This window comes from Natator depressus, chromosome 7 (assembly GCF_965152275.1).
Source record: "Natator depressus isolate rNatDep1 chromosome 7, rNatDep2.hap1, whole genome shotgun sequence".
NCBI classification, from domain to species: domain Eukaryota; kingdom Metazoa; phylum Chordata; order Testudines; family Cheloniidae; genus Natator; species Natator depressus.
In genome coordinates this window covers 71146617-71168698 of record NC_134240.1, presented here as the reverse complement: position 1 = coordinate 71168698, position 22082 = coordinate 71146617, and the positions used below count along the sequence as shown (strand labels likewise).

The window sequence follows — 22082 nt, the reverse complement described above, 5'->3', positions numbered from 1 at the left end:
GTGCAATGGGTAATAGGAATCCACACTGCTGGACTGCGAGGAGGGAGGAGTGGAATGCTGTGGGTAGAGAGTGGAGCCAGGAGGTTGATAACAGTGGGTTGGCAGTGTGTGGGGGGCACATGGGAAAGAGTTTTGTGCTAGCAGCTTCAGGGGAGGGTGGGTGTGGAGCTACTTGGTTTGAAGAGCTAGTGTTGCCTGGAGCGTGTCCACTTGGCGCTCCATAACATTTAAGAACCGCTCCATGGCTTCTTTCTGGTGTGCTGCATTCTCCTTTCATTCCCTCTTCTTGCTGTCCCGCCTTTCCTTCAATTCCTGTTTCTCAGCAGCAGAGTGCATCATAACCTCATGGAGAAAGTCCTCCTTAGTTCTTCGTGGCCAGTTTCTAGTTCTGCGCAGCCGTTCTGCTGCCGATAAGGGAGGCTGGCCTCCCAAGGTCATCTCTGTGAAGTTTAAATGCAACATTTTACAGAAGCGATGTTGTTTGCAACATAGACAACACTAGTTCAGTGCTTTAAAACACAGCCAGTACTCTCACACCTGTCACTAACTGGCTGACCCCAGGCAAGCACACATGAGCCACAAGACCTCCTCTCCTGTTTGCGCTTCACCAAGATCTGACTGCTGTGATTGGCTAGGCTCCTCCGGGGTAGAAAAGAGCTCCTGGGCATGCGTCTCTGACCTCCGAGTCATCCTCTGCCTCTGGGTCCCGCTCCCTCTCTTTGTCCATGATTTCCTCCTCCTGGCTTGGTCTACTCTCGACTGGCACGTGAGCCAATGAAATAGCCACAGGGGCCTTTGCAGTGGAGGTGATCGCCACCGAGTATTGCGTCCAGCTCTTTGTAGAACCAGCAGCTCTTGGCGCAGCACCGGAGCGGTAGTTTGCCTCCCATGCCTTGTGGTAGGCGTTCGCAGCTCCTTCACTTTTACCCTACACTGCAATGTGTCCTGGTCATGGCCCCTTTCTATCATGCACAGTGAAATCTGTTTGTAGGTATCATAATTCCTACGGCAGGAGCGCAGCTGGGACTGCACAGCTTCCTCTCCCCAAATGCAGATGAGGTCCAGCAGCTCAGCATTGCTCCAAGCGGGGGATTGCTGGGTGCGTGGACCAGGCATGGCCACCTGGAAAGATGCGCTGAGACCACTGCACGCGTCACCGAGCAAACAGGAAGGGGACTTTCAAATTTGCAAAGGAATCTACGGGGTGGGGATGACGGTTTGTCACCTGAGGGCAGGGCAATGGAGTTCAAACTGAAGACCATAATTTTTCCTTAGATAAGCTTCAGTTAGGCTAGCTCCTCTTCCCTCATACAGGGATACTAGCAGTGTGGCAGAGGCTAAATCTCCAGGATTTGAGACTTGTCCCTCACATGATGCTTATATGCCTATTAACAATGGGCATTCCTGATGCCCTCCACTGCAAGGGAAAAGGACGTATCCTGGAGTGGTGTTCAATATGTCACTTCTTCTTCAAACATAGTGGCTGCTGCTCAAGAGGGATCAAGACAGCAGAGACCTCCAAAGTCCATACCAAGAGAGAAGGACCCAACAAAATTGGATGTCTCAGGCCACAAGGTGTATTCATCTGCTAGCCTCCATATGAAGGTGGTTAAATATTCTCTCCAAATATACTGGGTTAAGTTGTGCTCCGAAGGAGTACCAGGATTAAATCTATCACGGTAGAGGGACAGTTGACTGCCTAAACTTCATTAGAGGCTGTGCTGGACATGTCTGACACTGGTGTGCACTATGGCCACTGCATTAGCCAAGAGGAGGTCAACATGGCTTCAGTCCTCAAGGATGCCCAGGGAGGTCCAAGCCACGATCAAGGCCCTCCAATTTGAGGGCAACGAACTATTTAACATTACACAAATGATGCCCTCCATTCCTTCAAAGATTCAAGGATGGTTCTGAGCTCTTTGGGCCTCTGATGAACTGGAGAAACTGCCAACCAGCATGGCAGGGGTTAAAGAGAGCCTTTGGGCCCAGCTAGTCCCACTCCATTATACCTGTAGCCAATGGCAGGCCTGGAGGGGAGAGAATAAGAGAGAACCTGGCTCAATCTGAATCTGACTGGTGAAGAGGCATGAACTAGCTGCCTCCCTAGGTGAAAGGAAGGGTCACTAGCCTGCCAGCCAAGGCTTCCACCAGGGAGTAAGCACTGTCTTCCCAGCCAAGGGAGACTGTGGAGGAGACCTAGGAGCCTCCAGCAACTGAGGTAGATGGGTGATTGAAGCACAGGGACATTGTGGAGTTTGGCCTCACTAAACTTATGGCTGCCTCACCCAAAGGAGCCTGGGACAACAGCAGGGCACCGCCCCAAGTCCGCGAGGGGGTGCTACTGGAGGCAAGTCACTCCAGTGACTTGGACTATAGGGGCCACACCCCAAACTGAAGGGACAGTGTAAGAAGTAGCCCAGGGCAGTGGATTTGGACGCCCTGCTGAGAGGTCCCCCTGTTCAGGGGTTGACTCACATGGGGCCCTGAGATGGCACCAGGTGGAGAGGGAGGGCTTGGGTCCCACTACCCCACCACGTAAAAGACTTAGGCACTTTGCCTAGAGGTCAGGTGCACCAACAACTAGGCTGCCTGACCCTCCAAGCACCCTGTTACAGGGCCTTTGTGTCCCAATCACAAGGAGAAAATGATCACCGCAATAGCAGTCTTTTAGCCAGTACCTATATCCAATGTTACAATCAGCCATAGAGGACCTCAGAGCCACTGAGTTAGTGAGACAGATATTCCATCATGACCAACCCTCTGCTGTCTTTTCTGCTCCCTCATGGTCTAGGACTTCCCCCGGCTGCAGGTTTGATGCCATCATTGAGAACCTGATAGAACTACCAGAGAATTTTTTTGCCTTCTTACACCTCTTCTACCACCGCTGGACAGCTGCCTTTTTTTATTTTCAGAAAGGCTTTTTTAGTTTGGGCTAGGATTACCTCAGATCACTGGGTCCTGGAGATCATAAGCAAGAGGTATCCTATTCAGTTGCAGTTCCTTCCCACCTGTCCCTAGTTTCTGGATCTCTTTTTTGGGTACCCTTCTTCTGACTGTTAAAACAAGTAGACCCCTTCTACAGATTGGAGCAATGGGACCTTGAAGTTCAGGAGCAGCTATTTTTATTCCTTTTTTTTTTTCCCTCTTATTCAAAAAGGGAAAGGGGATTTGCAGCCCATCCGGGGGACCTTTGACATCTCAAAATCTTCATTTGACATTTCAACTTCAGGATGGTGACTTTTGCCTCTGAAATCCCCTTTTTGGATCTTCGGAGCTGGTTTGCTGCTCTCATCATGCAAGATGCCTATTTCCATATATCAATCCATCTGGCCCATAGCAAAAACCTCAGATTCCTGGTAGGCACATCTCTCTACCAGTACAAGTCCTACTCCTTTGGTCTTTTCCACAGCATCAAGAATATTCAGCAGTCCTGGCAGCTCATCTAAAGAGACAAGGGATCCAAGTCTACCATTAAGTCAAGAGAGAGAAATCCACACTGACTCAGACTCAGAGCGTAGCTCATAGAAGTGGTATTAGACTTCAGGACAACAAGGCCTACTTCTCACAGCAGAGATTTCATACCATAGTAGGTCTCATTAACCAGCTCCAAGCCCACCCAAGAACATAAGTGAAACATGGCTCATATTTCTGTGACCTAATGCACTTGTTACACAGCATGCCAGACTTCACCTATGCTCTATGCAAGAGTGGTTGAAATCTGTATCTGCCTAAGACCACCGTGCATGTGGTGGTCATGGTCCCCCAAGAAATCCTTTCCTCATTTAAACTGGTGGAAGGATCTCCTCAGATGCACGATACTGTACTCTTCTAAGCATTTCTACCTGCCAAGACTCTGGTGACAGATGTTTCCACGCGGGGTGGGGCGGTTTACCTAGATCAGCTTCAAATTCAGGCTTGCGGTCCTCTCAGGAAACTCTCCTTCATACAAATGTTTTAAAGCTCAGAGCCAGCTACCTGGCATGCAAAGCATTCCCACCTCCTCTTCAGGGATCCACAATACAAATGCAGACAGACAACACTGTAGCTCTGCACTATGTCATTAGACAAGATGGAGCAATATTATCCCCATGCTTCAAGCGGTCTCTCTCCCAAGCCTGCTGGGAGCTGGTGTGGGGCTCCTAATTACTGCACGTTTTCAGTGCCACTCCTCTCTCCCCACTGGCCAACCAAACAGGCAGGAAGCAGCGGTCTGGGTTGGAGCTGAGCCAGATGGATGGTGGCACGTAGTGATACCCCCGCACACTCCCAATCCCTGCCACAAGCAGTTGAATTAGCTCAATACTATGATTTTCCCCCCACAACAAGGGGGAGGCAGAATCATGGTTTACACAGGGCCTTAGACATGAATGAATACAGAATTCGATCGCTTGACAAAATGTAAGTGGTGCCCCTGTCCCGATCTGACTCTCAATGGAATAAAATCTTAATGATGTATTTAATTGAATCCTTTGATGCGAAGCCCATTGCTGGTAGTGGATGAACTAGCAGCTGCCCTGTGCTTAATTGTGATTGCCTACAGTAACTCATGATGAACCAATTTGGCCTGTTAGCCTGTTTCCTTCTGGTATGCAGCTCCACATGTTTCTGCTTAACTTCATTTACTATCAGACCTTTGAGGCTTTCTTCTCCCCCTTGTTCTTTTACTGTCATTTTAACAGAATCATTGGGACAAGCATTTTTAAAAAGAGATAAATCCACTGAAAGTATCTTCCTAGCTTCAGTGTTAGGATCTGTTTTCGTAAGGTGCTCAGCACATCCAGGAAGATGCTCAGCACCCCAGCTCTCCTTAAATTCAGGTAGGAGTTAAGGTGCTCAGTTCTTTGTAGAATCAGGGCATTAGTCAGCTCTCTTAAAGTGATGATTGATTAATATAGTGGCATTCTTGCATAGACCTGCAACAAGGCAACATCCTGATTCTGTAATATAGCTTGTGGGAGAATCTTCTTTTTAGAACAAACAGCCTGATTTCAATGCAAGTGTAAGGAAGTAAATAACTTAGTGGCTGCATAGCCACATAGGGTATGTCTAAACTGCAGCTGTTGGGTGTGGTTCCCAGTGTGGGTAGACAGACTCAGGACTCTAAAACTAGCAGTTTTGACATTGTGACACAGGTAAACTCTTGGACAAGCCACCTGACTCCAAGCTCACTTGACCCCCAGGGTCCAAGCTTGGATGCCAGCCTGAGCTGCAATGTCCATGCTATTTTCAGTGCGTTAGCTTGAGCGGAGCTAGTGCACGTCTGTGTAATCACACTGGGAATCGCACCTGACAGCTGCAGTGTAGACATACCTATAGGGAACACAAAACCACTTGCTAGTTTAAATGACTTCTCTTAAGTGACAAGAGGCTCCTACTCTATCTGATTATAGCACTGGAATTTATTAATCAGCCTTTTGGAAAATCAGAAAAAATTAGGGCTGTTGTGTGATTTTAAAAAAAGTAATACAATACCATTTATTTAAATATTTTTGGATGTTTTCTACATTTTCAAATATTATTGATTTCAATTACAATACAGAATACAAAGTATACAGTGCTCACTTTATATTTATTTTTGATTACAAATATTTGCACTGTAAAAATGACAAACAAAAGAAATAGTATTTTTAAATTCACCTCAAACAAGTACTGTGGTGCAATCTCTATCCTGAAAGTGCAACTTACAATTGTAGATTTATTTTTATTACATAACTGCACTCCATAACAAAACAATGTAAAACTTTAGAGCCTACAAGTCCACTCAGTCCTACTTCTTGTTAGTCAATCGCTCAAACAATTTTTTTTTACGTTTGCAGGAGATAATGCTGCCCGCTTCTTGTTTACGATATCACCTGAAAGTGAGAACAGGCATTTGCATGGCATTGTTGTAGCCGGCGTTGCAAGATATTTATGCACCAGATGCGCTAAAGATTCATATGTTCCTTCATGCTTCAACCACCATTCCAGAGGACGTGTGTTCATGCTGATGACGGATTCTGCTCAATAATGATCCAAAGCAGTGCAGACGGACGTGTGTTCATTTTCATCATCTGAGTCGGATGCTACCAACAGAAGGTTGATTTTCTTTTTTGGTGGTTCAGGTACTGTAGTTTCTCCATCAGAGTGTTGCTCTTTTAAGACTTCTGAAAGCATGCTCCACACCTCATCCCTCTCAGGTTTTGGACGGCACTTCAGATTCTTAAACCTTGGGTGCTGTTGCTATCTCTAGAAATCTGATATTTGAACCTTCTTTGTGTTTTGTCAAATCTGCAGTGAAAGTATTCTTAAATCAAACAACATATGCTGAGTCGTCATCTGAGACAACGATAACACAAAATACATGGCAAAATGCAGGCAAAATCGTGGAGCAGGAGACATACAATTCTCCTCCAAGGAGTTTAGTCACAAATTTAATTAATGCATTTTTTTTTTTAACAAGCATCATCAGCATGAAAGCACGTTCTCTGGAATGGTGGTCAAAGCACGAAGAAGCGCATGAATGTTTAGCTGATCTGTGATGCCATGTGAATGCCTGTTCTCACTTTCGGGTGACATTGTAAATAAGAACCGGACAGCACTACCTCCCATAAATGTAAACAAACTTGTTTCTGTTATTGATTGGCTGAACAAGACGTAGGACTGAGCGGACTGGTAGGCTCTAAAGTTTTGCATTGTTTTGTTATGGAGTGCAGTTATGTAAACAAAAAAAATCTATATCTGTAAGTTGCACTTTCATGATAGAGATTGCCTACAGTACTTGTATGAGGTGAACTGAAAAATACTACTACTTTTGTCATTTTTATAGTGCAAATATTTGTAATAAAAAATAAAGTAAGCACTGTACACTTTATTTTTTGTGTTGTAATTGAAATCAGCATATTTGAAAATGTAGAAAAACATCCAAAAATATTTAATACATTTTCAATTGGCATTCTGTTGTTTAACAGTGTGATTAAAAATGTGATTAATCGCAATTAATATTCTTAATTGCATTTTTTCATTAATCACATGAGTTAACTGTGATTAATTCACAGCCCTAGTAAAAATGAAATAACATAAATGCTTGTGGTGTTGAACACTAAAGTCTTCCATGATCATAACTGTTTGATTTATGGTAGCCTGCTCTTGCTTTACTGTTAAGCTCATGTTTGCCTGCAGCAGCGGGAAGGATCTGTCAAGTGCTTTTGCTAGAGTGGCATGACTGTATATCTTAATTGCAATTGGTTAGGAACAGCTGGACAATATGGAATGAAATTAGAAAGTACTCCCGAAAATCAGGCTAGGTCATAGTATATCAAATGATGGTATTTAAAAAGAAGTGTGGAAAAAATTCCCTGTAGAAATTTGTACGGCTTAACATGTAATATTCAGACTGATTTTCAGCAGGGGAAAGAGGCAGAAACATTTTCTAGGCATGGGGGCACAGCTAAGAGTCTGTGTAGCTTTAAATAAATCTTGTCTGTTGTTCACTGATTGTGTGACCTGATGTGTTATAATAAATGTGTGTCACTCCCATAATCATTAACAGGAGTTTCTCAAAATTCCCATGCATTGATATTAGAACAAGTCCTTCTACAAGAGATTGAGGAATGAGCCTTATATCCAGACATGCCAAACCCTTGAAAAAAATGCAGAAATTGGGCTTGTTTTTGGCTTAATTAGTTTGTGAGTTGCTTGTTGGCTAGTTTTTGGCTTGTAGCTTGTTGCTTCTTTTTTTTGATTGATTGGCTCCGGGCAAGGGGGGAGAGAGTCAGGGGTGCACAGCAGGCCCACCACAGTCCCAGGCTGCATGCTGGGGGGATCTAATAACACAGAGTATTGGTTTCAGAGTAAGAGCCGTGTTAGTCTGTATTCGCAAAAAGAAAAGGAGTACTTGTGGCACCTTAGAGACTAACCAATTTATTTGAGCATAAGCTTTTGTGAGCTACAGCTCACTTCATTGGATACATGTAATTTTTATAGGGTATTGGGATTCTTAGGGATTGGCTTGTTTTGGCCTTTTTTTTTTTTTTTTTTTTTTTTTTTTTGAAATTGGATTAGCTTGATTTTTGGCTTATTGTGAAAGTTGGGGTGTTTATTTACCATGTGAAAGTTGGCAACTGTGATTGTATCCAATGTACCCTTGCTTCAACCTGTGATTACTATAAAAATCAAATTTAAGTAAAATTTGAGAGATACGCAATTAGTATTTTAGAAGTACTGTATTGCCATAATGAGAACATCAGGGCAGTCGTTCATTATTGTTTTTGCTATCTTGTAGCTTCCTAAGGTGTTAGCAGTAGTGTAATCAGCAGTACTTTCCATAACTGTTTGGTTCACACCAGGACTCAGCCATATCTTTGTGGTGACACTGGGCAACAGAGGCTAGTCAGGGATCTGGAACAAGATACAAAGGGTTGTCCCGTATCCAGCGGCCTCCACGCAGGATCCCCATTATATTAATTTTTAGAGTCCTGTTTCTTCTCTGAGGGGACACTACCCCATTAGCTCTCACTGGTAAACATGCAGATCAGCTAAAAGAGTAGAATTTATAATGAGCCTTTTACTTCCCACCTCAGCACTCCATATTGTTGTTAATTAGCAGTAGAAAGGGAGCTGGATACTGCTGCAGGTAAAAGTACAGTCCCTTTCTCTTTTAGCACCTAGGAATGAGGGAGGACAGGGGGTAGAGGGAGGGAAGCTGAATCTGCATCAGCATGAAGAGTTGCAGAGAGACTGCCAAGGGTCAGTGCAACATCAAGACGTGATTTTTGTGTCTGTATTATTCTGATGAAGTGGCTCTCCAGCTATGCTTACTCTAGTCAACATCTACTAGGGAACTTAATTGTCTTCCCAAAAAGCATGCCATATATTAGTTTTATTTTCCCCTGGTGGGTTTCAGGGGTAGGGGAAGGGAGGTAGTATCAAGAGAGCATTCCTGCCTCAGAGCTACCCTTTATCCTGTTTTTAGTGTTGCTCCTCAATAATCCCGCCTGTCCCCGATCTTATGCTATTAATTAATTTCTATATAGATTTGAGAGCTGTTTTGCTAAGATGCATTAGAACAGAGGACTACAGAAAGAGTCTGTCTCTAATTTGTTCAGCATCAGCAGCTACACAGCACATAATAGCTATTATCAGTGTAATAGCCCTCCTTACCTTAGTGGTTGTAGAACTGAACATATTGGTGTGATTCACTCAGTTAGTCTTGCTCAGGGAGTTAATGGATTACAGTAATTACTTCAGTCATCTCTGTTTTGATAATGTTCCTTGGTGCACCATTCTAATGCTGATTAATGAAGTTCTGGAGAGCTGTAAAAGGTGGGAATGGCAGTGTAAAGTGAGGAAGAGGATGCAACTGTTCTAAGTCTTAGTCCTTAAAAATACTCAATAGGTGATACTTTGCTGTAAAAAGACAAACCACTGTCATTTTAGGAAGAGGACTAATAGAATTTCACAGCTTGTTGTAATTTGTGAAATGGCTACCTTCTGTGCAATGGTGTCCATCTTTCATGTTGTTTGGAGTGCAGAAATACACCAATCTAGCTTCCGTACCTATTACCTAGCAACAAAACTACGGTATTCTATCTGCTAGAGAAGGCATAATGCTATTTTAATAACCGAATATGAACTGTAAAAGATCTTCTAAATTTTTATTATTTTTACAAATATTTTTAGCAAAAACTGCAGTGATGCTGATGCATTTTCACAACTCTCTAATCTCTCCGGTGTCGAAAAACCAACTGTGAATAGCCCGTGAAAGAACATTTATTTTTATGTGAATACTCTACCCTTATGTATGGTGGTACTTCTGTGATTCAGACAGGAGCTATAATGGTGTATAGAAGAGGTAGTTCCATTGAAGTCAGTTGCCAGGACATATTAATTTACCTTAAATCTTAGAAACTCTTTGGGAACATATGAGAAAATATAGCCAAATAATCATTTGTATCTACATCTGTTTGTAGCCATCGCCACCATGTACTCCATGATCAAGAAGTTGACAAGAGGACATGTGTTCCCATGAATCACCTCTGGGAACAGCAAGCCCCCTACACTGTGTGCAATAGCTCCCTTTCGGAGTATGGAGTTTTAGGTAAGTCTCGGAAAATGCTTGGGAAGTTTTCTTATGAAGTAAGATGTCTCAAATGAGATCTGGAAATTGATGACTGCTAATTAAAAGCAATTTTGTTTAAATCATAAATTAAAGATGGTTGAACCTGCACCTATTGAAAGGTTCTGTTCCGCTAAGATTTTTCAGACATTCAGATCTTATCTGAGCCTCTTAACTCTTCCCTTAGATTTCTGGTACTTCCTGCAGCTGGTCAGACTGGAAATGCAACAAAAACAGCTTTTTGTTGTAACTTAGCGCTTCTGTTCTAGTAGTAACGTGCCGGGCAAGGGCATGAAAATGAAAGAGTGTGACTGCTAATCAGTTTTTTCTTTTTATTGAACTACCTGAAAAATCTTGCTTTTCAAATTTACTCTAGTAATTTTATTTGTCATTTGTCCTTCCTTGATTAAGGTGGGGTTATTATTAAAAATTATTATTACAACTAATAGCTGAGAGCTCTTGCTATTGCACTGGTGTGGCAGTGGGTGTAGTAATCCACCATCTGTGCTTTCTCTCTCCCACAACCAATGCAATCATTGCATGCAGATTAGCTGCAGAATAAGGGTAGTGGTTGGTTGTGTTACTTCTGATATCACTGGGGTCTAGGTCTCTTGGTATGGCATACATTCCTTGCTGTGGCTGTACACCTCATGGGTGTAATTGGTACAGTCAGAATGGCTGAAAATTTATAAACTGGATGGTAATGGACTTTGAAATCCAGTGATTTATTGAACTAGGTCATATTCTAAACAAAAAGAGCTCTCAACTATGCTTGTAGCTATTTCCATCACTAACAGACGTTCTAGGTTTCAGAGACACAGATAGTGACAATCCTGGAATCTTATTATGTAGACCAGAGGTGGGCAAACTACAGCCTAAGGGCCGCATCCGGCCCACCAGACGTTTTAATCCGGCCCTCGAGCTCCTGCCGGGGAGCGGGGTCAGGGGCTTGCCCCGCTCCGCACGGCTCATAGAAACAACAGCATTTCCCACCTCCGGCTCCTACACGTAGGGGCAGCCAGGGGACTCCACACCCTGCCCCTGCCCCAAACGTGGCCCCTGCAGCTCCCATTGGCCAGGAACTGCAGCCAATGGAAGCTGCAGGGGCGGCTTCTGTGGACGGGGCAGCCCGCAGAGCTATCTGGCTGTGCTTCCGCATACGAGCCGGAGTGGGGACATGCCACTGCTTCTGGGAGCTGCTTGAAGTAAGCACCGCACAGAGCCTGTACCCCTGACCCCCTGCCCCAGCCCTGATTCCCCCTTCTGCCCTCCAAACCCCTCAGTCCCATCCCGGAGTACCCTCCTGTATCCCAACCCCCTCATCCCCAGCCCCACCCCAGAGCCCACACCCCTAGCCGGAGCCCACTCCTGTATCCCAACCCCCAAAAAGTTTGCCTACCCCGATATAGACCCTAATCCAAATTTTGCCCTTCTGTGATGGACCACGATTTGGTCCATTGTGTCTCTTTTTTTAAAAATGACACTAAAATATGTAAAATGGACTGGAAAAGTTTTGTTGGGTTTTTTAATGTTGAGACTGATGACGACCATGCCTACAATATCATGTATGCAGGTCTGCTCAAACTGTAGCATCATTACACACCTGCTATAAAAATGCTTTCTTCCACTTCCTCTTCACCACTGTTCCTGTCAGCTGCTTAAAACCTAATTGTGCATGGTGTGAGGGGAGGAAAAAAGCGGGTGCGAATTCAGAAATCCTACCGGAGAATAGTTGACACTGATCACTAAAGGAGCATAGCTGAAACACCCCAGGCATCTATCTTATACAATTTTCTGTTAAAGACTAATGGTAATGGTGAAGTCATTAGATTTAAAATCTATTTTAGGAGAAGGCTGTTGGGCAACATATGCAGAAATTCATCAGCAAAGATTATGGGGAAAAGAATTGTGAAGCAGTCAGTCCAAACTGAAATTAAAATGGTTCAGAATATTCCTTCTCATGTATTAGCACTTTGAAAATACACCGTCTCTACATCGTAAAGCAGTGGGGTTCTTTTGAGGGTATACACTTGCTAAAGAGGGATTTTAGCTATATAATGTGGCTTTGCAAATTTATTAACAACTTGATGAGAGGCGGTGCTATGAGTAAAATCATGGATGCCTGGGAATATAGATATAAAAACCTGTTCCAACCTTATGTGTATTGAGTGGTATTCCAAATTTACTACATAAATTGAGATCACAAATCTTTGTTAAAAATTGCATTAATCATAGTGAATCAAATTATACTGCGGCACTGGCTAGACATTTCACCTTCAGCTGGGGGTGAATGGATGACCTCACTCAGACAAGCTGTAGGTGGCAAGAGGATGATATGTGAAGCACAAAATAAAATTGATACATCTAATAATATATCAAGAAGCTTTATTGGCTCTGTGGATAAATTAATGAAGAACTATTACGTATCTATTTCACAATTCAAATGAAAGCAAAAGGGAAAAAATGAAGAGTTAATAGATAGCAGTGGCTTATAATAAGATTAGCATCTGTTACGTGGATATTTGGCTGTATAAACATTTTGAGGATTGTATTTTAATGTATGTTTGTCATTTAGGTCTACAGTGTTAAAATTCAGATAGAACAAGGCAGCGTGGTTAGAGCACAGGCCTAGGAGCTGGGGGTTCCTGGGCTCTTCTGTGTTCTTCCCCTGACTTGGTGTGTGAGCAGTGATGGGACACTTCAGTGTTGTATGCCTCAGTTTGTCTCTCTGTAAAATGGGTATATTGATACTTACTTGAGGTGGACATGACGGCGGAATTTCATATGGGATAAGATTTTTTTTTGCAATCCTCTCCTATATTTTTGCTCTCTCTTTTTTTTTTTTAATCCTGTGCGTTTTTAAATGGGTGCACTAATTCAAGTTCTGTAACTAGGGAAGTGGTTTTGTTGTTTGTTTTAAATAAATTCACAAATACTTAGCCAAATGTCTGCTTTTGGAAAAAGTGAACACTGAAGCAATATTTTTTTAAATTAGCATGGCGTCTTCTCTCATCTAGATGGAGACATTCCGGCAGATCAGGGTACAGCCTTGTATAATATGACCTGTCAAATCTGATGTTTCCAGGGTGTGGAAGCGGCAAGGAAACAATAATGGGACTCTTTTTTTATACATTTTAGAAGGGCAGTAAAAAAAATTGTTTTGCAATTCCTCTGAAATGTGTGTGGATGAAGGGTACTACGTGAGCACAAATTAATATTACTAATATTGATATTTTAAAATAACATAATTTTAAAAATCCTTAGTTATGGCATTCTCCAATAATGAAGGAAACAAAATGGAGAGAGCAATTTACAGTGGGTGAGTGTGACAAACCAGATTTTTGTAATTAGAAATTTTTTATTAGAAATTCCATCTTGTATGTGAGTGGGTTAAAATTTTAATATAATAAAGTCCTTTTTCCTCTTTCTTCAGCTGTAGTGACTTTAATTAATTTTGTTAACATTTACCATATATCATGGCGCTTGGAAATGTTTACCTTTGCAAATTTGTATTTATAGAGAGAAATAGTTTTCAGATGAGAGAGCTCCAAATGGATGTTTACCTCTTTTATTAAGAACTTTGATCAAACATAACTTCTTTATCATTCTAATCCATTTTGCCAGTAACATTTTTAAGGAAAGATTTATTTTTTTTTGAATGGATAGTTTATTAATGTCATAGCTTCTAAGTGGTCAGAAAGCTTTGTGCACAAGGAATAGATTCTTCCTCAGGAGAGAAATCAACACCTTGTTCCAGTTCAAGTTGTATAGAGCTAGAAATAGGAACTGTTCAGTGTTATCTTATGTGTTTTTGAAACTTTAAAGAGTCTGTTTTAAAGGTTAATATTAAAACAAAACTGTTTTGTAAAATCACTCCTGTAAAAACAAAAGGAAAAAAACCATTAATAGCCAAAGAAAATATATGGGACAGAAACCCAACAACAATTGCACAGACACAGGATTAATTATTCTAGTCCATATACAATTATTTACTCACTTCACAAGTTCAGTAGGACTGCAGATATTAAAGCAGATATATTGTATCTTGCTCATCATCATGGTATTTGTGCCTCTAAATCAAGGCCTTGCCTACGTGGGATAGTTGCCTCAATTTAACTTAAATCTGTGTGTTAAACTGATACAAATCCCTATGTGGAAACTCTTATTTTGGTTTAACTTACGCAGGATGCTGTTCGGGTGTCAGTTATTTCTGTGGTATTTGATTATTAGAGAGTGGTGGAAAAGAGGGCTTTCTATGCAGAGTAGTTAGTGACTTCTGCTTTCTGGGCTGTCCTTTTCTGAATACAAAGAGGGGGGGAAATGCAAACTTTCCCAGTCTGAGGATTTGCTGCTTCAAGAGAGGAAGATGGAAAGAGGAGCAGAGTTTGTTTTGTTCTAGGGTGACCATATTTCCCAAAGGGAAAATGGGACACTGTGTGGGGATAGCCTGAGGCCCCTCCCTCTCCCCGAGTGGGGGACTGACCCAAGTCACTCACTGGAGTGCCATCCCCGCTCCCCTTGCGAGGCAAGGGGGTGCTGCTTGTCTGAGCCGCCCTCCCCTTCCCCCCCCCCCCGCCCCCGAGACTGGGATGTCACGCAAGGCTGGCATCACTACTCATCCCAGCCACACCCACGTTCCTCAATTTTTTGATGAAAGTGGGCCTTTGTCCCATTTGCTCTTGCCAACTCGACTAGTCAAGCTGGCAAGAGCAAATGGGACAAAGGCCCACTTTTGCCAAAAAAGTCAGGATGGCCAGGACAGGGCTTAAAAAAAAAAGACTGTTCCAGCCAAAACGGGACGTGTGGTCACCCTATTTTGTTCTCCCGTTACCGCTACTGCATGCACAATCACTGTTCAACAAGAAGCTTTGGAGTGGTTGTCCTGGAAGTCTCTAATATTGCAGTGTGGCTATGAAGGGAAAAGGAGTTATTGTGGATTTAATTTGTGTCTGTGTAAACATGCAAGAACTCAAATCGTTTTGGGAATTTCCTTAGTTTCTGTGGATTAGAGGTCATTAAGTAAGAATGGATTGAATAGCCTGCATGACAATACCACAAATTGTTTCCCTGGCAGGTGAAGAAGCAGAGAGCTGGCGCCTGTTCAGAGCTGTGAGGTCTGCACCAAGTTATTGCTTTCCCTGTTAGGAGCACCTGGGGTATAATAGCTCCACTAAAATGATATTCTGACAAGACTGATTTGCCTTAGTGATAAAACCAGAACAGGCTAGTTACTTTGCATTTTAAAAAGCTATTTGTTTTCAGATGCAAAGTGAGAGGGATGTGTACGTTTAAGGGTTGTATTCAGAGCACTTCTACTGTTTTAGATTTTGTTTGTTACAGTGCAGCCTAGTGGATAGGGCATTAGACTGGGATGTGGCAGGTGTGGGTTCAGTTCCTGGCTCTCACTAGTCTGCTGCTTGAGCTTAATCAAAGAACTTCCCTCCCTGTGCCTCATGTCCCCATCTGTAAAATTGAGATAATACTACTAAACTTTTTAAAGTACGTTGAGATCTAAAGATGAAAAGCACATATAAGAGCTAGGCATTACCATCTATTAACCTGGGTGTATTGTTTTAGTTATAGCTGGATTATTGCAATTCAGTTAGTCTCATAAAAATAGTATTTTAGCTGCAGGTTATTCGGTTTCAGCAATAGGGAAGTCTGGAAGCATAACTGAGTTGCTCTAGGAAGGTATTAAGCTAGGGTTGCCAACTTTGTAATCACACACAACCGAACACCCCTGCCCTCCCCTTCTCTGAGGCCCCACCCCTGCCCACTCCATCCCCTCTCCCTCCAACACTCACTCTACCCCATCCTCACTCACTTTCACTGGGCTGGGGTGGGGGTGAGGGCTCCGGCTGGGGGTGCAGTCTCGGGTGAGGCCGGGTATGAAGGATTTGGGGTGTGGGAGAGGGCTCCAGGCTGGGGCAGAGGATTAGGGTGTGTGGGGGGGAATATGGGCTCTGAGCTGAGGGGACAGGCTCTGGGTATGGCCACAAATGAGGGGTTCAGGGTGCGGGAGAGGGCTCTGGGCTGGGATAGGGGGTTAAGGTGTGAGGGGTGAGGGCTCCGGCTGGAGGTGCAGGGTCTGGGATGGGGCTGAGAGGTTTACGGTGCAGGAGGGGGCTGTGGCCAAGGGGTTGAAGGTGGTGAGGGCTCTGGCTAGGGGTTTGGGCTCTGGGGTGGGTCTGGGGATGAGGGATTTGGGGTGCAGGAGGCGGCTCTGGGCTGGGGCAGGGGGTTGGGATGTGAGGGGGTTTGCAGGGTTTAGGCTCCAGGCGGGACTCTGGGCTGGGGCAGAGGGTTGGGGTGGGGGATCCTGGCAGTGTTTACCATAGCTCCCAGGAAGTGGCCACCAGGTCCCTGCAGCCCCTAGGTGCATCAGTGAGGCTCCGCGTGCTGTGGCTGCCCTCGCACCAGCAGGAAGCTTGCCTAAGCCCCGGGCTCCTGCTGCATCACCAACCGGACTTTTAACAGCCCCTTTTCAGCCGGGCATTCTGATCGAAACAGGATGCCTGGCAACCCTTTATTGAGCAGAAGGCCAGAATATAGTTTCACCAGTTTATCTAGACATGTTAATAGAGGAAGAGAGCAGACATAATTTACAGGCCCCTTATACACACTCAGCCTACTAATACATATTCATTTGTTACTTTAAATGTGTTGGGTTTTTTGCGTATACTTCCATCTTTCTTCATTCTCTTGAACCTCCACAGGCCTCTTATTGATGATATTCTCCTTATGGGAGTATGGTTCTCTCTGTTGAGCTCTGGCTGGATACTGGCTTCATGATTCTAAGACTTTCCCAGGGTCTCAGATGCCTCAGAGTCATAGAATCATAGAAACTTAGGGCTGGAAGAGACCTTCAGAGGTCATGTAATCGAGCCCACTTCACTGAGGCAGGACCAAGCATACTTAGATCATCCCTGACAGATGTTTGTCTAACCTGTTCTTTAAAACCTCCAATGACAAGGATTCCACAACCTCCCTTTGAAGCCTATTCCATTGCTTAGTTATCCTTATAGTTTGAAAGTTTTTCCTAATATATAATCTAAATCTCCCTTGCTTCAGATAAAGCCAATTACTTCTTGTCCTACCTTCAGTGGACATGGAGAGCACTCACTGACTGTCCTCTTTTTAGAACAGCCCTTAACATATTTGAAGATTTATCATATTCCTTCTCATTCTTCTTTTGTGAAGACTAAACGTGCCCAGTGTTTTTACCCTTTCCTCTTTGGTCAGGTTTTCTAAACCTTTTTGTTGCTCTCCTCTGGACTCTTTCCAATTTGTCCACATCTTTCCTAAAGTGTGGTGCCCAGAATTGGACCCACTACTCCTGTTGAGGCTTCATCAGTGCTGAGTAGATTGTATTGCCTTATGCTGGGAAAAGATGAAACTCCCAGACACATGAGATTTGAAGACAGACCACTAGAGACTCCTGGATCTTCTTAGGCCTGGAGATGGAATTCAGTATGATTTTATGGTTGACCGGGAAAGGTGAGGAAGAATATTAATCTATTGATTTTAAACTTTTTTGGAAGTCTTAAAGGTTTGAATTCATTTTGTCATTTGGAATAAGGCTGGTGCTTAGGCTTTCTGAACCATTTTGTTTCTAGTGAACAATTATAAAATCCTTTACAGCATAGTAGTCTGAAAGTCCACAGTACCTTTCATTGTGAATGATCCCTATGTTTATGTAGAGATAGCCGCATATCCGTGGTGAGATCATTATCTCTGTGTTGGAATATGGCACTACACCATTTTTTTAGTAGATGAAGAGATAGTTGGATAATGATATTGGCTAAAACTGCAGCAGGAAATTAGGTATACAATGTAAAAACTGAGGGCCAGGTTCTTACAAGGCCATATAGTGGGACTGTTGGACGGCATAAGGGGGCTTCCCCTACCTCTTGAGCATCAGTATTTCCATGGTTCAGAAACCAAATAGATGTTGTTGATCTCACTGGCTCTTCTGGGCTGTATTCAAGTTAGTGATTTAAAAGAGAGCTTGTGTATCCCAGTACCAGTCCCCAGTGTATTTCTTTAAATCTAGCAGCAAGTCTTTCCTTATGGTTTTCCGCTTACTGACATCCGACTAATAAGTCATGTGCGGCCATCTCAAAAACACTTGCTAGATTATTTTAATTTTCATGCCTTGGGACACTTGAAAATCATATGAATTAAGCTGCAGCCTTACTTTTGTTACTTGAAAGATGCAAGTTCTTGGGACAGTCACGCAAACTGCTGTGGGGGAAAACACAGCATGGGTTGTGCAAGTTGACACTTTGCTTAACACCACCCTATCCCTGCTATAATGACACAAGAATGATTGAGAGCACATGGAACAGGAACAGAACTAATAACTTGCACTTATACCTTGCCTTTCATCTAAGGATCTCAAAGCACTTTGCAAACCTGAAATGAATAAGCCTCACCCAATGCCCTTGTGAGCCTGGTAAAGGGTACATATGTGTTGGGATCATTTGAGCCTCCCATTAAACACAGCCACTTCTGGGGTACAGTATTACAGTGTTTAGTGGTGCACAGCTACATTAAATAACAGTTTAGGACAGGAAGTAAGGAAGAGTATCATATTCATTTGAAATTTCAAGATAATATTGGTATACAGAACTTAATTACCTGGGTCAAAATTTTGGTCAGGAGACAGGGTTAAGCTCCCTATGCTTATTAAAAGTTGATGACCACAAGCGGTCAGGACTTCAGTTTTATGTCTCATCTGAAAGTTAGACTACCCCTGTCCTAGTAGAGCGCACAGCATATGTGCAAATAAGCCTTGAACAAATTAGCCATATTGCATATGTTCTCAACCATGTCACCCAATCAGCAGAAATAGTCTCTTAATGTTTGTTTAAAATTAGAATGGGATTCAAACCTATCTGGGGAAATCTATTTTGTAAATACCTTTGGGAATTTGCAGTGAAGAAGTTATACAGGCTTTACGCTCTTCGAATGTTCTTAGAGACAGCAAGACCACACAGAAAAGGAGGGCTGAGGTTTAAAATGTCTTTTGGAAGATAGCATTGTTGGGGGTGAGGATGGTCAGCTAGGACCATCCAAGGAGATTGAATTGAAGGGAAAAGGCCAGTCCTTCTGAGCCTTTAGCCTTCTTTTGGCAAGAAGAGAACAAGGAGCATCTGTTGGAGTCATGGATGGGCCGTTCACAGAGTTCAGCACCACAGGGACATAGTGGTTCATCAACTTTCTTTCATCAAGTTGGGTCCAAACATCTGGAATAGAATTTCCATAGGAACTGTGCATAAAAAGTCACTTTCCAAAAGTGGATACAAACAATATAGATCCATGTATAAAAGGATTCATTTTTAGGATCTCACTCCTGCCGCCCCCTCCCCCCCACCCCGTTGACATAGTCAAATTGTCCTACACATTCATCAGCCTTCCAGGAGAGTGTATATACTGGTCATCCCAGGTAGAAGGACAGACTTTCAGATTGCAGCAGTGACCATTAAAAGTTTAGACATAAATATCTTTGGTTTATGCATTTCTAACTAACTTTCAAAAAATCAGGTGATATATGGCAAGAGGATGTTCTTGTGGTTAAAGCACTACACTGGGACTCAGGTAATCTAGGTTCAAAACCCAACTCAGCATAAATGTCCTGTGTGACCTTGGGCAAATCTCATCATCTTTTCCCTGTATAATCTCAGTTCTCAGTCTGCAAAGTGGAGAGTCCCCCACTCCCATCCTTTGTCTGTTTTGTCAATTTAGATTGTAAACTTTCACAAAAGAATTGTCTCTTAGTATGTGTATGTACGGCGCCTAGCACAATAGGACCTCAAACTTGGTTTGGGCCTCTAGGTGCTTCTGTAATATCATTAATGTATTCTTGCAGTCCCTTGGTTTCTCTAGGACTTTATGATCTAAAAAAAGAGAAGTAGGAAATTGATGCAGAGCAATGTAAATGGCAAGATGAAAAAAATAGAATAAAAGCTAAACAAAAGGGAAAGGGTTTGTTTCAGTGGAGGTTAATCCTGTATTGTTCCTACAGGGCCAAGTTCATAGCCATGTGCTGATGTCTTTAAAAATTAAATAGTCCTATATTATAAGTGCAACATGCTCCTCTCATTTGGTTCTTAATTGTAGTGTGTTCAGTTTCCTTTTATTTTAAATCCTAATCTAGTTCTTGACACAGAAGAGTATCAGAGACTCAATGTTTTAGTGCTGCTAAACCCCCCTTTCTGCCTGCCCTGCAGTGGTGTAGGTATGCTTTGCCTGATTTCTATATCACAGCACTCTGTGAAGCAATCTGCATATCCAATAAATTCCTATAGGAGAGATGATCCTGGAGAGCCTCCAGTCACCGTGGTGTAAATCACAAATGACAAGTACATGAAGCCTATCACTGAGCACTTGCTGATGGGATTTGAAGCCGTAGCCTACTGTGTGCAGAGAATATCAAGGTGCCAAGTTGGTCTCCATCAGTCAGCATGAGTTTCAGAGTTCCTAAAACTTTTCTAATTAAAGGTATAAGAAGTTTGATCATAGCCAGAAATCGTGATTGCAGAGGTTTCTTTGTATGTTTATTTCATGTCTTCCCTATAGGTCTCTCAATTTCTTGGCTAATATTGCTTGTTAAAGAAAAATTGCTCCTGGATTTTACCCATGTGCAGTGTTTTTAGGGGAAGATTTTTCAGAGGCCAAAGGGCAGTTTGGCATCTAGTGCCCATTTACTATCAACAGGAGTTAGGCATCTAACTGCCTTTTGTGCCTTTGAAAATCTAACCCATAAATGTAAAGTTATACCAGTTCAATCACTTACTCTTGTCCAATATTTTAGATCAACTGTAAATATAGAGGGGCCTAAACTAACACACCAGATTTAGACACACACACACAGCCTCCAAATGTGAGTTGGTTTGGCTCTGCATCTTTGGTTTTTTTAAATGGGATTGTGCACTAGTAACATGGTAGAAGCTGGTGGTAGTGGGGAAGACCCAGATTTGGGAATGAATTTAGGTTTTCTGTAACTTGAGTGGGTGTGCTTGCTTTCTGCTGGGCACATGCAGGCTACATTGTAGAATAACCTTTGTGTTGGTCTCCGTGTAACATGCAGCAAACTTAAGAAAAGACAAAAGGGGATGAAATGAGGCAAAAAAAAAAAAGGGGGGTGGGGTGGGGATTTTTTTTATTGATAAACAAGAAAGTGGGGATCAATATAGACAGATCTCACAGGAAAAAGACGCACTCTCACTTTTCAAATCTCACTATGTAATTAGGTATGCAGTGGAATTGTGTAGCTGTGTTAGTTCCAGGATATTAAAGAGACAAGGTGGGTGAGGAAGTATCTTTTATTGGGCTAACTTCTGCTGGTGAAAGACAAGCTTTTGAGCTACACAGAATTTTTCCTTTGGTCAGTGACCTGAACTCTGAGGGGCTCGAAAGCTTCTCTATCTCTCCAACAGAAGTTGGTCCAATAAAAGATATTACCTCACCCACCTTGTCTCTTTAATATCCTGGAACTAGGGTATTAGGTTGCAGAGAGAGTGTGTCTGTACAAGGAACAGAAGTCAGATCAAGTTGTCATGTTTTCAGTTGGTTTCTTCTCAGGTCTTTGTTTCTGAGCAATGGTAAGTGTACGTATCCAGAGAATTTTCTAATAAAATCTGGACAGTAGAGACTGACTATACCAATCTGCTGCTCTGTTTGGTATGTGTTGGATGGGATGGCTCTCTCATCTTACACTACCATTATTTAAGATAAATGCTTAGACTCTGCATGACTTCAGCATAAGCAAACAACTCTTACAGATGTCCTCTGTAAACATAGTGAACCATAGTCCCTGTCAGTCATAGCCCTGTGAATCCATAGTAGTCCCACTGGAGTGACCCAGCTTTGCAGTGGTGAAACAGAGGGTAGACTTTAACTTCTTGGTTTTAATTGTTTCATTCAGTAGGTGTTCAGTATTTTAAGATGCAGTTGATTTTCATGGTTGGCTGCCAGTGGGCAAGTG

At 42.8% G+C, this 22082-nt stretch overlaps 1 protein-coding gene across 3 annotated transcripts in view; it reads left to right on the top strand.

Moving 5' to 3' along the window:
* The window catches only part of OGDHL (oxoglutarate dehydrogenase L), a 109935-nt gene that overhangs the window by 67128 nt on the left and 20725 nt on the right, over positions 1-22082 (top strand). For all 3 annotated transcript variants that reach the window (XM_074958735.1, XM_074958736.1, XM_074958737.1), the window contains exon 16: positions 9948-10075. In XM_074958735.1, coding sequence (XP_074814836.1) covers positions 9948-10075 — 128 coding nt within the window. The remainder of the gene's footprint in view (positions 1-9947; positions 10076-22082) is intronic.